The following is a 15,022-nucleotide window of genomic DNA, read 5'->3' on the forward strand; positions in this document are numbered from 1 at the left end:
GTTACATTGTGTCCCTTTAATGTTGTATAGAATGTCTATACATAAATAGCAGGATTTGGTTTTCAACTTCCAACTTTATTTATATAGCACATAGATAGCAGGTGTCACCCAAATCGTTGCACAATTAGATCAAATAAAATGAAGCATGGATTTGAACAAATAAAAGAGATGAACTAAAAACTACAAAAGACTGCACAATAAGCTAAAATAATTTAACTAGGAAGGTAACATAAGAGAACAAGAAGAACCAAGCGAGAACAACCGACTAAAAGCTTGACATTTAAAAGGACTCAAATGCCTGAGAAAATATATATGTTTATCGTGGGGGATGATTTCATGAAAAATGGGACGGTTCTAAAGCTTTGGCGCAGCCACAGAGAAAGCCTGGCAACCTTTAGACCTCAACAAAGAATGTGGGACATCTAAAACCATCTGATTAGTAGACTATAAGGCTCAAAGAGTGGAATGGAAGCTGATGAGATCGTAGCTATAGCTTAGCGCCATGCCGCAGAAGGCTTTAAAAACAAACCTTAAAGCCTTACATTCCAGGACATGAGTGCAGGAGTAATGCTCTCCCATTTCGTGGTTTCTGTGTAGAACCTCACAGTTGCATTTTGACCAACAGCAGGCATGACAAACTCATTCAAACTTAAGCATGGAATCGATCTTTTGCATGGCTGTGTACATTTGATGGCCCCAGATAACATTGCTATAACTATTAGAGAATCAGGAGTGCCAAATATGTTTGTTTTGTCTTGGTTTATTTGAAGAAAGCATTTAACATCTAACATGTTACTTCTTTTAGATGAGATGCAGAGAGTTGCTTTTACCTTGCTTAAGTGGGAGGTACAACATGTTACATGTGCATCATCTGCATGACAGTGATACAGTATTTTATACCTCTGGAAGATGACCCAAGAAGTATGTCTAAGGCAGTATCATATGACTGAGATATGGCTCAAAGGTTACATAGCCATAAATGATTTTGTATTTATAAACTAGCATACTTTAATGACATGTGAGACAAGCACATGACCTAGATTCCATGCTAAAGTATTAGGTTCTTTTATATATAAACTATTCATATATAAACTAGTTCCTCCTACTAATTCAGAAGCACTTCGCTGGCAAAGCTGATGAAGGACCTCCAAAACGTCCTGTTTCTCTGGAAACTGTGTACTTCACTACATTACAACATGTTTTATCTCTAGAACCTTCTTTGGAGAAAACCCAGGCCTACAGTGGTGGCATCTCCCCTTACTCCCACTGCCTTTGTGTGGAATTTCATGCACCACTCATGCCCATTCCAGCCACTCCTGCCGTCTTTCCAATAACAGCTTAACCCACCATGTACGGAAATGGATCAAATATTTCTGGATGATCAGAACCTGACTGGGTTCCGGAAGAAACGGTCTAACCTTTCTGTCCCCACAATACAGACCTTTCTGAAGACTGTTGCGATGAAGGCAAAAGTCACAAGAAAAGCTGCTAAAGATAACCAGAGAAAAGACAAATTTACTAAGAATTTTAGTTCTCACTACAGAGACCATTAGGAAGCACATTTAAAGGTGTTATTTTGTCAGAGGTCAGTGCTTGACTCTTAAAACAGAAATTGTCTAGTTCCAGGTTTTGAAGTCTTCGCAGCATGGATGCTGAAATGGCACAGAACATACACTCACATTAGTTATCAATGTGGTATTTAAAAATGGCCAATAGCTAATCCATATTAAAAAACCTAAAGTACATATTACATATTAACAATATCTTAATCCCCCCCAGAAAAATGTCTGTAGATATTCTGGCTACTTCTTTTTCACAGACCTGAATGCAGCAGATATGGCTGGTTATAGAAAGCAGGTCTCAATGTGTGCTTGACATGAATACAGTGGCATCGCTGTAGACGTAGATGAGATAAGCGTGGTGTTGACAGTTATAGCTTCACCTAAGATGCGATCAGCTCTGTTACCTCCAAGCTTCTCCTTCTAATATGCTAGATAAGCTCAGGTAATATCTCTCCGCAGACCACTTGAACATGACTGAGTCATAATGGTAAAGACACTATTGACTTACACTAGGCAGAGCACTGCTGACGAAGCCCTGGAAGTCTCGATTGTATATACAGACTAATGGAAGTGCAGCATGTTTTGTTTTTACCCGTTCTTTAACACCTGACTCTGCTCACGGAGAGCCTGATAGGTCCTGTCCGATCACAGCAGACCGAATCAGTGGTTCTTTGGGCGGGCCAGCAACTGGGACCAACTCACCTGCTGCTGCATGTTTGCAGCATTTACACCTTCTCTCAGCAGTCTTTAATGGAAACGTACAGGATTCTTCAGTGGACCCACACTGGGAAGGTAAATTGGTTCTCATTGTAATAATATATATAAAATTCCCCACTCCTCACTTGCCTGGTGGTCTTTTACCTTCAACCTCAGGTCATCTACCAAAGGCCCTGGAGCTTGTGGGTCCTGTATAGCATTTTAGCTGCTGCCAGGACTGCACTTTTCTGGACGGTGATCTGGGATGTTGCTCCTGGAGCCATTCCGCAAGTTTGTGGGTTACAGCAACGGGAAACACTGTTGCCTTCACCTTCCACATATTTTCCAATTCTTCTCTCAGTCCTTGGTATTTCTTGAGCTTATCGTGTTTCTTGTTCCTGATGTTGCTGTGACTTGGGATTGCTACATATATCACTACAGCCCTCTTCTGCTGTTTTCCCATCACTATGTCCAGTTGCTTAGTCACTACCATTTTGTCAGGATGTGTCATTCTCAAGCACCTTCAGGGGTGTATCCCACATTGACCTTGAAACTTCTAACATACACTATGCCAACCACTTGGTTATGGCATACCTTGTATGCTCTGCCTGCTAGCATCTTCACCCTGCTGTTATATGCTAGACTGTCTCCAGGGCATCTTTGCACAGCGTGCATCTGGGGTCCTGCCTTCTGTGGAAGATCCCAGCCTTTATTGGTCTTGTATTCAGAGCTTGTTCCTGTGCAGTCATTAGTGCTTCCATGCCATCTCACTTTTTTCACAAATGTTTAATGTTTAATCAGCTTTCTGCTCCTGTGTGTGCAGCAGTGTGTGCCAGATAATTCCTATTAACCTATTTCCAACTGCTTCTTCCACACAGTATTCTGTGATTGGTCCAGAGCACCAACCAATAAAAATGAAAAGGAGGTACCTCACAAGAATGTTCAAATTAACATTCTTTTATCTTATCGTCATCACCACCACCATGACCACCCTGTTCAGAGAAGAGTATAACACCTCGTTACTTATCTATAGGTGTAAATTTCACTTTCTTTGATTACATTTTTATTGCAGAAGTATGCATTTAAAAGTGTTCAACCAGCATTAGAACCGAGCATAACGTATGATTAAAGCGACATTTGTTTCCCCGCATGCTAGCCTCCCCATTCAAAGCTGCCCTAAAATCTGTAGACATTTACTGCATCATACACAGGAGAAACTCAATCATTGATGCAAATCACTTTTTATTCTTTTTTTTTTTTGGTGAACATCTGTCAGCCACCGAGTAGCCATTTGAAGTAAAGTGTGGTGCTGTCATGGACATCAGCATGAAAGTAAACAATACTGAACAAGGTGAACAACTCATTCTTGGTGAGGTGCTTAGCAAAGACAGAAAAGGTCAGCTGAATAAGCAAAGCTCTGCCATCTTCCTTTTACCCACTAAGAAAGAACTGAGAAAGCTGCAATGAGCCAACAAATATGAAGAGTTTCCTTAATATCATAAGATACTTCCTAATATAGTCTTAATGGTACAGTGTCATCTTCCTCAGCAATACTTACTTAACTGATAATCAGCACAAAAAAAAAAAAAAAAAAAATAGCCCACAGGCAACTTTAGTGACATCCAAGTAATGATTGTAAACAGAAAGGCCTGCTAAAATATGGTCCCACCTTAATACCAAACAAGTTCCTTGAACTGTTGGTGAATATACAAAGAACATGATTAACATTTAGTCATTGATTGACCACATTTTGAAAATGGTAAAGACATTTTTGCTGTTATTTGGTACACTTGGGTTGCATCTGCTGCAAGTGCTTGAGTTTCAAGTGTTAAAAGTTCAAGAAAGAGCAACCTGTTATACATCAACCTTCACGCAAACTTGCACAAAAGAAGAATTTCAGCAAACACTTTCAGAAAAAGAAAACATTGTACAAATATATAGATATACAGACACACTATATTCAAACAAAAGCATGTTAAAATACCCACACACCACTGCAGGGTGAAAATGGGGAAGAATTCATACTTTGCAGACACTTGCGTACTGCATATAAATGAGTCCATACAAGTCCATATGTAAGCACACAGTGTTCAAGTATGGGTTCATAGCTGTGTGGAACAGGCTGTTCTGCGTTAACAGCAGAACACGCTGGTTCTTGGGCCCTGGCCTAAGGAGCCCATGCAACATGCAGGCGGTTTGTGCCACGCTTGACACACCCGAGTTAACTCATTCTCTAAACATCCTTTACAACCGCCTGCCTTTTTGAGCTGTGTGTTAATAGCAAAAACATGGGAAAACCCAAGAGGTTTCCAGAACCTTTGGTGTTTGGCCCCCTTAAAAAGGGCATGTGCAGGGAATCAGCGGGACTGAGCATAAAACAGTGCAGAACCATGCCTACTTTTATACAGCTGTGATCAAAGTGCTTCCTCATTGGCTCTCCTTGAACTGGAAGGACCACCACCAGCCTTTTCTGTGCAGCTCTGAGCCTTAAGGGTTAACCAGTCAGGGTGTGCCATTTAGCACTGCTCCCCTCCACCCCACCCATGCATATATTCTTCAAGAGACTGACCGTCTTTCCCTTGTGCTACAACAGGCGGAACACGTGGCTGGGTTACTGCTCGCCAACCCGCTCAGTACAACTGAAGGGCAGGGTTAGGGGTGAACTTAGTACTGTTACATAAAACCATATATTGCCCATTTTGTCAGTCTTCCTCAGTCTGCGAGATCTCAGACAAGGCCCCTTCAGAAGCAGCTTTACATAAGGCTAAAGAAAAAAAAAAAAAAAAAAGAAAAGCAGAGGACAAGAAGGAGGAACGTACTGCTCCTTCATACCACCTTTGTGGAAGATCTCACTGATTTGGTACACGCTCCCACTTCTATCTTATACATACAAACACAGACCCTTTCGAGCATGTGGGTGCACTCGCATTAATAATGGCACACTGTGCGGGGTGGGAGGGGTTTTGGGGTGAGCTTCTGGAGTGTTGCCCTCCCTCTCCGCCAGTAAGTACAGTCAGCCTGAGGTCGGTGTCCGTGCCCCAGGCGGCTTGAGGTTAGCAGTTAAGCAGGTAGACGACGAGCTCGTAGGTGCACATCATGATGGCAGTGTTGGGGATTTGGCGCACCAGGTGGGTGGTGAGGCCCCGGTACAGCGCTCTTGAGCCCTCTTCCCGGAACACGGTGGCCAGAGTCTGGAAGAACGAGCGATACTTGGTGCCTTCCTCCCTGAGCCGTGTCCGGATCACCTCTGCGGCACCCACAGATGCGAGAGAAAAACACAGCTTTAATGAAGATCGACCTAATCATCCTAGTGGTTCTTTTTGAGCACAATGATCACACAGTGATATTCACACATGAATATAATGACTCAGTTGCAAAACTAACATACATTTTGCATAAGCTGTGGTATTATCTTTCATAGTCTCACACTAATACAGAAGTTCAGTCAACATTCATCAGGCCGTATGTAACTAAGAAATGCCAACGGGAAAGTAGACATCATATGACTGAGCAGTTTTGAACAGGGAATGGACAGCCACCAAATTGCATTAGCTCAGATTATATTTCAATATTAAAACACTACATTGTTTAATTATGATCGCCATGTCACGTGTGCAATGGTGTGTGTGTGTGTGTGAGATTGAGAAATCACCATGCGGGTATGCCACACACGTGGCACATGTTTTTGAAGTGGCGGCCGCCAGCATCATGCCTGCGAAGTCACTAGCGTCTCTCACAGCCTCGTCACCCTCGTCCACGTGCGCGGCAGCCTTGGCTTCCAAGAGGCGTCGCTTGATGCTCTCGTAGATGACAAAGTGCACAACTGTCTCAGAGATGCCGGCATAGGACGCAGACATGCCGCGGTAGAAGCCCCGCACACCGTCCACCCGGTACACACGCCGCATGCACTCCAGCGCGCTCAGCTGGCACTCTCCCCGGTTCCTGGGCCGAGGCAGAGGAGGGAGGATGAGGATGTTTGCTGTTCAAAATTTTATAAACTGCATTTGTATGGTACATTGTAAATTGAATATCATTAGGTATTTTTCAAGAATTAATATTGTATAGTAGTGTAACAAACACCAGTTTAAATCTTAAGTGGGTCGCTAACTGCTTAGACTTTAAACAGACACAACCCCCTTGAAAAAGCGACTACAGATCATATATGTGAAGAAAAATTGCACAAATATAATGTTTAGTATTAAGGTTTGGGCAATGCCAAGTGGCCAGTCCAAAGTCACGATGGCCTTTACCTGGCGTCCAGTTGGAGGCGGGTCTTGATTACCCAAATAGGATTGGTTGCAGTGATAGCTGTGAACCCTGATTGGTAGAGTGCAGGAGATCAGGTTTTGGTAGTACAGCAGGGAGGAGACAAACGTTCAGTGAAACCACAGGTAAAACACACACACTTCATCTATTCAAAAAATTGGACCAGAAAGCCACCTAAGGGACCAATTCCAGACGCCTACATGTGAAAGACTTCACTTCCCAGAGACTACAGACAGCCCGAGGAATGAAAAGAGAAAATTTCAAACAAAACTAAACCCCTACACACTTTCTGTACTCAGCAAAACTATATACCAAAAAGCAATGCAAATTATTCAAATGAGAAAGAAAAAAAACAAAAAACAAAAGTGGGAAAATTTATAAACGTATAAATATAAACTTCTAAACATTTATTTCATTCTCAAACAATTTAATGAACTGTGGTGACCTTCAAATTTTAAGGGCTTGATTTCCTGATTTGGAAACTGGCCAGAGAGGGAATGGAGCATACTTAGAACCATGAAACCGAAGCAAGTGCCTTGGCTGGCCTTGGGGCTTGATACCTGTGCACAGCTAAATTTTCACACAGACACATATCCTCAAACAGCCTCAATAAATTCTCTCTCTCAAAGGTTATTAGAGGTAGCCCAAAAGACTCCCAGGCGGAGTTGCTCTTATTGAGGCTGTGCCCTCTGAAAGAAAACATGGGTTAGCAAAACAGCAGGTACAGATGAGGAGGTTAGGAAGGGCTCAGCAGACCACGGAGCCTGCGTGTGAGGCAGGGAAGGGCCAATTCACCCTAGGCTACCGGATTAGCTTTAAAAATGAAAGAAAAAGAAAGAAAGAAAAAGAAAGAAAGAAAAAAAAATAAATAAAAAAGTCCCTTTGACAGATTGAGCTGAAATAACACTTCCCCATTCCTCTGGATCCATTTAATTATTCAGTATCCATCAATGTCACACTCAATACACATGCCCAGGCCAATACATGCACGAGGACCAGATGAAGGAAGACAAAAGCTGATAGGGATAGAGCGTTACCTGCCATGCCAGCAGACAGCATGTGCACTTGGGTAGAGTCTGGCTCTAGAAGGCCGTTCAGGCGCTCCTTAGTGGTGGAGTACGCCGCAAAGTAGATCGCCCTGTGACACAGACACTGGCACGTGAGTGCACTCGTACAAGCACAAGCACACCCAAAACATGATGCATCGGCCAATTCAGGAAAGAGGGTGGGGAGACAAAAACCAAAAACACCCAACACCTCTTAATCTCAGATCATATAAGCAGATGACTCAGCAGACAAAGAGCTTTACACACAGCAACAAGATAAACACACAGACACAGACACAGACTACATGGACTGCACTTAGGCCAAGTGTCGCTTCATGGAACAAACACACTAATGTCCCACTTAACACATCAGGCATCATTAAACCATCACCCCATTAGAGCTCTGGGTAAGACGCAAAACTCTCGCTCTGTACACCCTGACCAAAGAGAGGCGGAGGCAGAGAGATCAACATGACCAAAAAAAAACCCCCACTGCAGCGAGACAGCAGCAAGGACCGACTGCCCTAGCGGAAGGGGTGCAGGCATACACGGCCATGCGTCTCCAGGTCAGAGTGGATCACAGCTCTCTTCTAGGTTTGGGTGCAGTCTCCATGCTCTAAGGCTCTGTAGAGCTCAATTCTCCCACGTGGAGTCAACCTGAGCCACACAGCGCCAGCCTCCCTCCATCACTCAGTCCCAGTCACCGTGAAAGTCAGATTTTCCCTGCTCCAGCATAACCCTCCAATACCGTTCATTAGCCATCGAGTCTTTTAGCAGCCAGGTCAACAGCAGGGACGCAAAGATATGGAGCATGTGGGTTCCATGGGTCTGGGATTCAACCCCCCCCCCCCCTCCTCCTCAAATTCTTCGATCCCTTTCATGTTTTCAGATGATTTGGAGAGCGCACAAGCGCATTACAGCCACTATACAAAACAATGTAATATCTATAGCAGCCAGCAACTTAATCATCCAAATTCACAATAATCAAGACAAAGTTGATGCCTTGATTCAGTTATCTTACCACCAAAGAACGCTGTAACATGCATATTATGAGCCATTCTCCAGGACTCTTGGACCTTGTTGCAGTAGCAAGTAAAAATCATAATTGGAAACTCTAGGTCTAGGGTTATTGACGGTCTAGAAATGCTGAAGACCTAAATAATGGCTTGCAAACTGCAATTATTCTTCACTGGGACACTGAAACACAGGTCAGTGGGCTGGGTGGTCATAGAAACCCTACTTATTCTTGCAAAACCTGATTCTGCAACCTACTTTGACTAATCCCTAAATCAGTGAGGTGTTGTGCGTAACGCGACAGGGCATGACATTAATGGTGAATGACAGTAATGGTGAGAAGTGGGGCACTTACCTTGAGGGGGCCACGCCCACCAGATTGGGGCCCAGGCCTCTAAACAAAGAGCGAGGGCCCTCCTTCTCAAGAATCAACCTGAGAGACAGGGAGAGATTAACAGGGAGCAAGAGTGTGAGCGCAGGACTATGAAGTCAAATTAAGGTAACATCTACAGAGGTACGAACATGAAACAACAGACCACACACTGCAGCCTTCCACCTGAACAGGCTGCAGGGTAATCAGCAATTCTGCGATTCAGGCCAGACATCTCCAACTCATCACAGGCTTGTCTGAAAACAGGTAACCCAGCTGTTCTAATCAAAAGCCCTCAAGAAGGACTGAAGCACTAAGCAAGTCCAACTGTTTCGCAACAGGTGTGGCCCATTTGGGAAGATCAACAAGTCAGTCAACAATGCAGTACTGTACTCAAACACACTTATGAGAGCACCACCCATAAGAAAAACCTGTGGCATGTAAAGGATGTTCTTTACATTACCCAAATGAATATAAACTCAATCAAAGTTTCATCACTTAACCACTACCATAACCAGCATGTCTTCATGATTATGCAGGAACTCAGCATAGCTCAAAAGCAGACACAGCAAGACCGATGCCCTAGTATGAGCAAAAGAAAGAGGCATTTATAGCTGTTCTTCAGTGGAGAATAAGAAACATATCTAGAACACAAAAGTCAACATGGAGTTTGCTCCTTTTCCATTACAGCCATGTTTCAAATCATTAGGTAAATTATTCATCATGTGAATGCAATTAACAATTCATGAAGGTCAGTATTGGATAGACTTTATGTACCTTTATGTAGAGTCCAATAAAACCTGCCCAAGAATTTATCCAAATCAGATATGGAGCTATTGACATTCTGCCTCCAGTGTGCCCACATTCATTCAAATTGTTAAATTACATTAATCATTACATGCAATCAACACTTGTGATAAGTTATTAATAAAAATCCCCCCCCCAAAAAAATAAAGTGTGGAAACTCGCCAAACGTCCTGTACTACCCGAAGTGCTCAGAAACGCATGCTCTGGGTGAACCAGAAGGCAGGTTTCTGCTCCTCTACACTTAGCTTGACTCCTGCTTCCTTACAGATTACCTGTCTGCCAATAACCACAATAAGCCACACTACCACAATAACCTTCAGGGATGCCTCGACTTTTAGAACTTTTTAATAGCTTTCCTATGGAATTCAGCAGTGCGTCGGCCCAAATGGAACAAATGCGATGAAACTGAACGAGACTGATAGCAGGCAAACGGTTATGGAACTGCCAAGCCCTGGTTGGCAGTGGATAAAGCGTTAAGATCATTTGATTTGCTTGCATAATGGATCTCAGGGAGTGGCTTTTAGCTACAATACAAGCTCTCATTTTCAGTACTGCTTATTGTTATTGAGGATGCCCGTTCACAGCCATGCGGTGTTACCGCAGGACTTGGAATGCAAGGAGAGGGCAACAGTGGCATGCTGAGGTTCAGTGAGGCACACAGCTTGGCACGCATCAGGCTAAGACATGGTATTGGTGTGGATGCAGCGATTGGTTGAGAGAGGGGGAGTGGAGCAGGGTTACTGAGAGGAGAACAGACTCTTTCATGGGGGGGGGGGGAGTGGGAGAATGAGAGGGAGTAGAATATGTAATGTAAACAATAAACAATAATCTGAGTAAAAAACAACCCCCCCCCCCCCAGCTGGGAAAAAAGGAAGATGCCCTACCTATAAGACAAAAAACAAAACCAAAACAAAAAACAAAAAACAAACAAACAAAAAAAAAGCACCATTGTCTAAATCCCAGTGATCATCACTGTCTTAATTTCCAGAGTGGTCTTTCACCTGTCCCTTATAGCCATGGAGCCAGGAGGCAGGCATAGCACAGTGGTTTAAAGGCAGGAGCTTAGCTGGCAACACTTTCAGGCTTCTCCTGCTCCATGCCTTCATAATTCAAAACTAACAGTCAGCATGCCACCACATAACAGAACGCATCAGTCACGGCGCAGCACTGGGCCTACTGAGACCCATCTCACAGACTGCTTTAGGGGTGTGAGGTCAGAACAGTTATGGACCTGAGGCAAGCTAGACTGCTCTTTGTAGGTCAGCCATTACACAAATTGCTAAGTACTTGTGAACAATCTCAAAAGGTTTTCTGCACATTCAAAATGACCTGTTCAAAATGTTAAAACAAAACAAAAGCAGAATCAGTTGACACGCATACAGCTGATGGTTTTTTTTTTTTTGAGTTGTCGGCATCAGTCAAGTAAATCATGAAAGATGACCTTTCCCTCTGTGATACAGTTTGATATTAGTCTTCATTTCCAGGGTGTCACTCATGCTTAACAAGCCCCTCAAACTTTTGGAATTCAGCATTTCACTTGCAACACCGTACAGCCTGTCAAACTGAGAAAGGAGGCATAGCATTACTTACATGAGCTCCATTCACTGTAATCTCGCACCCAAAAACTCACTTTTTAGGCACATTTAATTAGATAGGTGACAGAAACGTTGTTAACTCATTCAGGAATGCAAAGTACAACGCAGCATAGCCACAAACGTTTTTAAAATGTGTTGAATAATTTGGCTACTGTCAGATGCATACTGGTAACGTGTTTAGTAGTAACTTTTCCAGAAAGCTATTTAAAAATACCAGTATCTGTACCAGTTTATTGCGTACAGTTAATTAATTGCCATTTCTTAATTTTACTTCCTAAAATGGCTTTGGTTGAAGTACAATCCAATAACAGTCTTTTATAGGTCATCTCCCAAACAAGTCTCTAAAAATCACTACCAGCTTCTTCCCTTGAAAAGACCACATTGGTCGATCAGTAATACTGATTACACTAACAAAAACAATTATCATAGGGAGGTGAAGTCAACAACTGAAGGACTGTAGTATGCATGAAGAAGGTAGTAATAGAGTACACACTTGAGACAGTGCAGGGGCCCGGGTGGGGCCATGCGGGCCACGCTAGCTCCGTTGACTGTACTGATCTGGACGCTTGAGAGGTAGACCTGTACTGCAGAAGACTGCAGCCTCGTCTTCACCACTTCCAGCGGACATGTTAGAATAGCACCCACTGTACCACCACACCTAGAGAGAGAGAGAGAGAGAGAGAGAGAGAGAGAGAGAGAGAGAGAGAGAGAGAGAGAGAGAGAGAGAGAGAGAGAGAGAGAGAGAGAGAGAGAGAGAGAGAGAGAGAGAGAGAGAGAGAGAGAGAGAGAGAGAGTGCAAGGGGAGGTGTTACAAAAGAAATATTCTGTTCTGCACTTTCTAACCTAAGCATTCAGGGAGAGAAAAAAGGAGAAGCATAGAATGAGAAAGATGAAAAACAACTTGATTGGCACCTAATTAATGTTGTGCACAAGTCTCTACTTGAAGCCGATTACAAATGCCTGACTCTGCTAAGTGTACTGACCGAGGACAAAAGCAACCCCTTCACTTTCACCGCTCCTGTCTGCGTCTCTCTCTCTCTCTCATGCTCCTTGCCAATCTGAAACCTTGACAATATCCATTACTCCACCTTTCCCTCCCTGCCTACACATATACATTTAAGTCAACCACCTCCATCCTGTGGTGGTCTGACTGTGCTGATGACAATGGCACTGTTACTTAGAGCATCAGTGCCAGCCAACACCACAATATTGGTGAGTACCAATACTCTAATGATAAGAATTAATGCGGATCATTTTCTTAAATGGAACAAAATCACATGATCAAAGCAAAAGCTAATGCAACAACCTGGCACAGGTTATCTGTCTAAATCTCAACAAAGTTTTCATAAACCAACAGAAAATGAGAAGAGTATCCAAGTTTCACATGTAAAAAGAAAATATGAGCTCCTTCAAGCTTTGGCATGTAGACATGGGTCAACCTTTCAGTCAAAAACCTTTCAACTTTTAAGAATAAAATAAATTAACTAACGCTAACTAGCGAGACACTTTACCGGAGCAAGGTGACCTTAACGTTAATCGCTTCTGAAGCAACACCACACTAAACCAAAAACTCACGTTTTTCGTGGGCAAACGTGCAGCAGATGTGAATACGTGATTTCTGTCAGGCTGACCCTCTTGCCACACACGTGAACGGGAGCCAAGGCTAGCTTAGACGAGGACACAACCAGACTCTTACCGCACTAACGACAGGTAGAGTTGTACGCTAATGGAAATTTGGATGCATCTCATGTCACAAACATAAGCATGATTGTACTTGGTATGGATCTGCCTTTGTGTCACTTGCTGGCTGCAAGGCAGTAGAATAGTATATCAGCCACTAAGCAATCTCAATATCACCGGTGAACTGCAGATTTGGACGCACACAGACCAACGTCGTTGTTTCTGACAGCCCACTTAGATATAACAGACGTTGACATTAATTGCTGCATAAGTTCAACATTGGGGTGTATATATCTATATCGGCCAAATTAAAAGGAGATGATCATTGTCAAATTAAAAGTGTAAACAGCCAACTTATATATATATATATATATATATATATATATATAAATAAAAAACATTTCAGAGTAATTAGAATTTTCATGCACTGATGTTTTTCTAACATATTAGCTTGGGAAAACTCAGCACTTCCAGATAAAGCAGCGCACCAGTCATAACACAGACGACTTACTGCTGGCACCAAAGAGAGGACACTAACAGACAGGCGTGTATTTCTGCAACGAGCATACTTTACATTAAAAAGTATTGACCTAGTGATTAAGATCGACAGCTAGCCAAACTACATACGTTCATGTGACACAGTAGTAGGAACCTAGTCTCATTAATTAGGCCACGTGTTTAAGTGAACATTATCCCCTGTAAGAATAAAATAAATTAACTAACGCTAACTAGCCAGACACTTTACCGGAGCAAGGTGACCTTAACGTTAATCGCTTCTGAAGCAACACCACACTAAACCAAGAACTCACGTTTTTCGTGGGCAAACGTGCAGCAGATGAGAATACATGATTTCTGTCACGCTGACCCTCTTGCCACACTTGCCAGAAACGTGAACGGGAGCTAAGGCTAGCTTAGACGAGGACACAACCAGACTCTTACCGCACTAACGACAGCTAGAGTTAGCCAGTTAACTACAAAAACCTTACTTACCCTCCAGCAAAGAGATGAACCAATGTGTCTGTCTGGCTCATCCTCGCACATATTCCCCCCGCCTTCGCAAAAATGGACCTCCCAGAAGAAGTAGTGACCGATGTTAGCTAGGTTAGCTAGGCAGTGAGTTATCCCTAGCGGTCTATTTTGTGATCATGCGGCTGGAGCATGTAACCATCGATTGCTAACGCTAGCTGCCTAACCGCTAGCTAACTTTGCCAACCGACGCGAATCTCACACGTTCATTGTCAACGCGTGGAAAAATTTTGTTGCTCACTTTTCGACATTCTCTCCATCCCATTTAAAGAGTTAATCTGTTGTCACTGAGCAATAACGCATCGTTCGGGTGACAGCGATAACTTAAACATAAAACTCCCACAACCCCCTTTCCGAAATTCTAAGTCCTTTCTAACCCGTTTGCTGCAGCAGTTGTTGCTGTGACGGGTCACTACACTTTGATTGTCCAATCAGAAGACGCAAAACAGAGTCTCCAATTGGTGCCCGCTGAGGCTCGTCACTAAAGCCCGCCCCATCACTCTGTCTTCACGTGATTATCTCTCTGAATGAAATTGGCTGATGTAAGCATGAGTGCAGCAATAATGGGGGTTACTCGAAGTCTCCAAGTTTGTAAACATAAACTTGACCTAGGTTTACATGTATCGACCATTGCATACAGCGACATTTGCGATCAAATCAACAGCATAGTTGCTGACCTATTAATTAAGTCTGGGTCGCGTTTTTCCACATTCATTTTTTATTGCCTTTTGGATAAAACAGACTCAGCCTATTGAAGTTGAAGGTCAAAATAATGTCACGTACCGTTGGTGTCCGGCGCCCAGGTGCTCCAGGGCATAGGGCGGTCAAAGAGTATTCGTAGCACTAGTCGGAAATTGTTGACAGATTATTTGTTCATAAAATTGGCAATTTATGTGGCGTTGATATGGTTTAAACTCTTAATAGCTCAACGTCGTTTTTGGTTATGTTCCATTACCGACG

General features: G+C 43.1%; 1 protein-coding gene across 1 annotated transcript; it reads right to left on the reverse strand.

Annotated features, from left to right (window-relative positions):
• Positions 1 to 3,483: 3,483 nt before the first annotated feature.
• LOC113587783 (solute carrier family 25 member 36-A) lies at positions 3,484 to 14,440 on the reverse strand. Its single transcript, XM_027026650.2, has 7 exons — positions 14,027 to 14,440; positions 11,850 to 12,014; positions 8,940 to 9,017; positions 7,562 to 7,662; positions 6,509 to 6,575; positions 5,911 to 6,200; positions 3,484 to 5,505 (listed from the first exon to the last, which is right to left on the reverse strand). Exons 1-7 carry the CDS (start codon positions 14,065 to 14,067, stop codon positions 5,312 to 5,314), a joined length of 936 nt encoding a protein of 311 aa, XP_026882451.1. The 5' UTR covers positions 14,068 to 14,440; the 3' UTR covers positions 3,484 to 5,311.
• Between the last annotated feature and the right edge of the window lie 582 nt (positions 14,441 to 15,022).

This window comes from Electrophorus electricus, chromosome 15 (assembly GCF_013358815.1).
Source record: "Electrophorus electricus isolate fEleEle1 chromosome 15, fEleEle1.pri, whole genome shotgun sequence".
Classification (NCBI taxonomy): Eukaryota; Metazoa; Chordata; class Actinopteri; order Gymnotiformes; family Gymnotidae; genus Electrophorus; species Electrophorus electricus.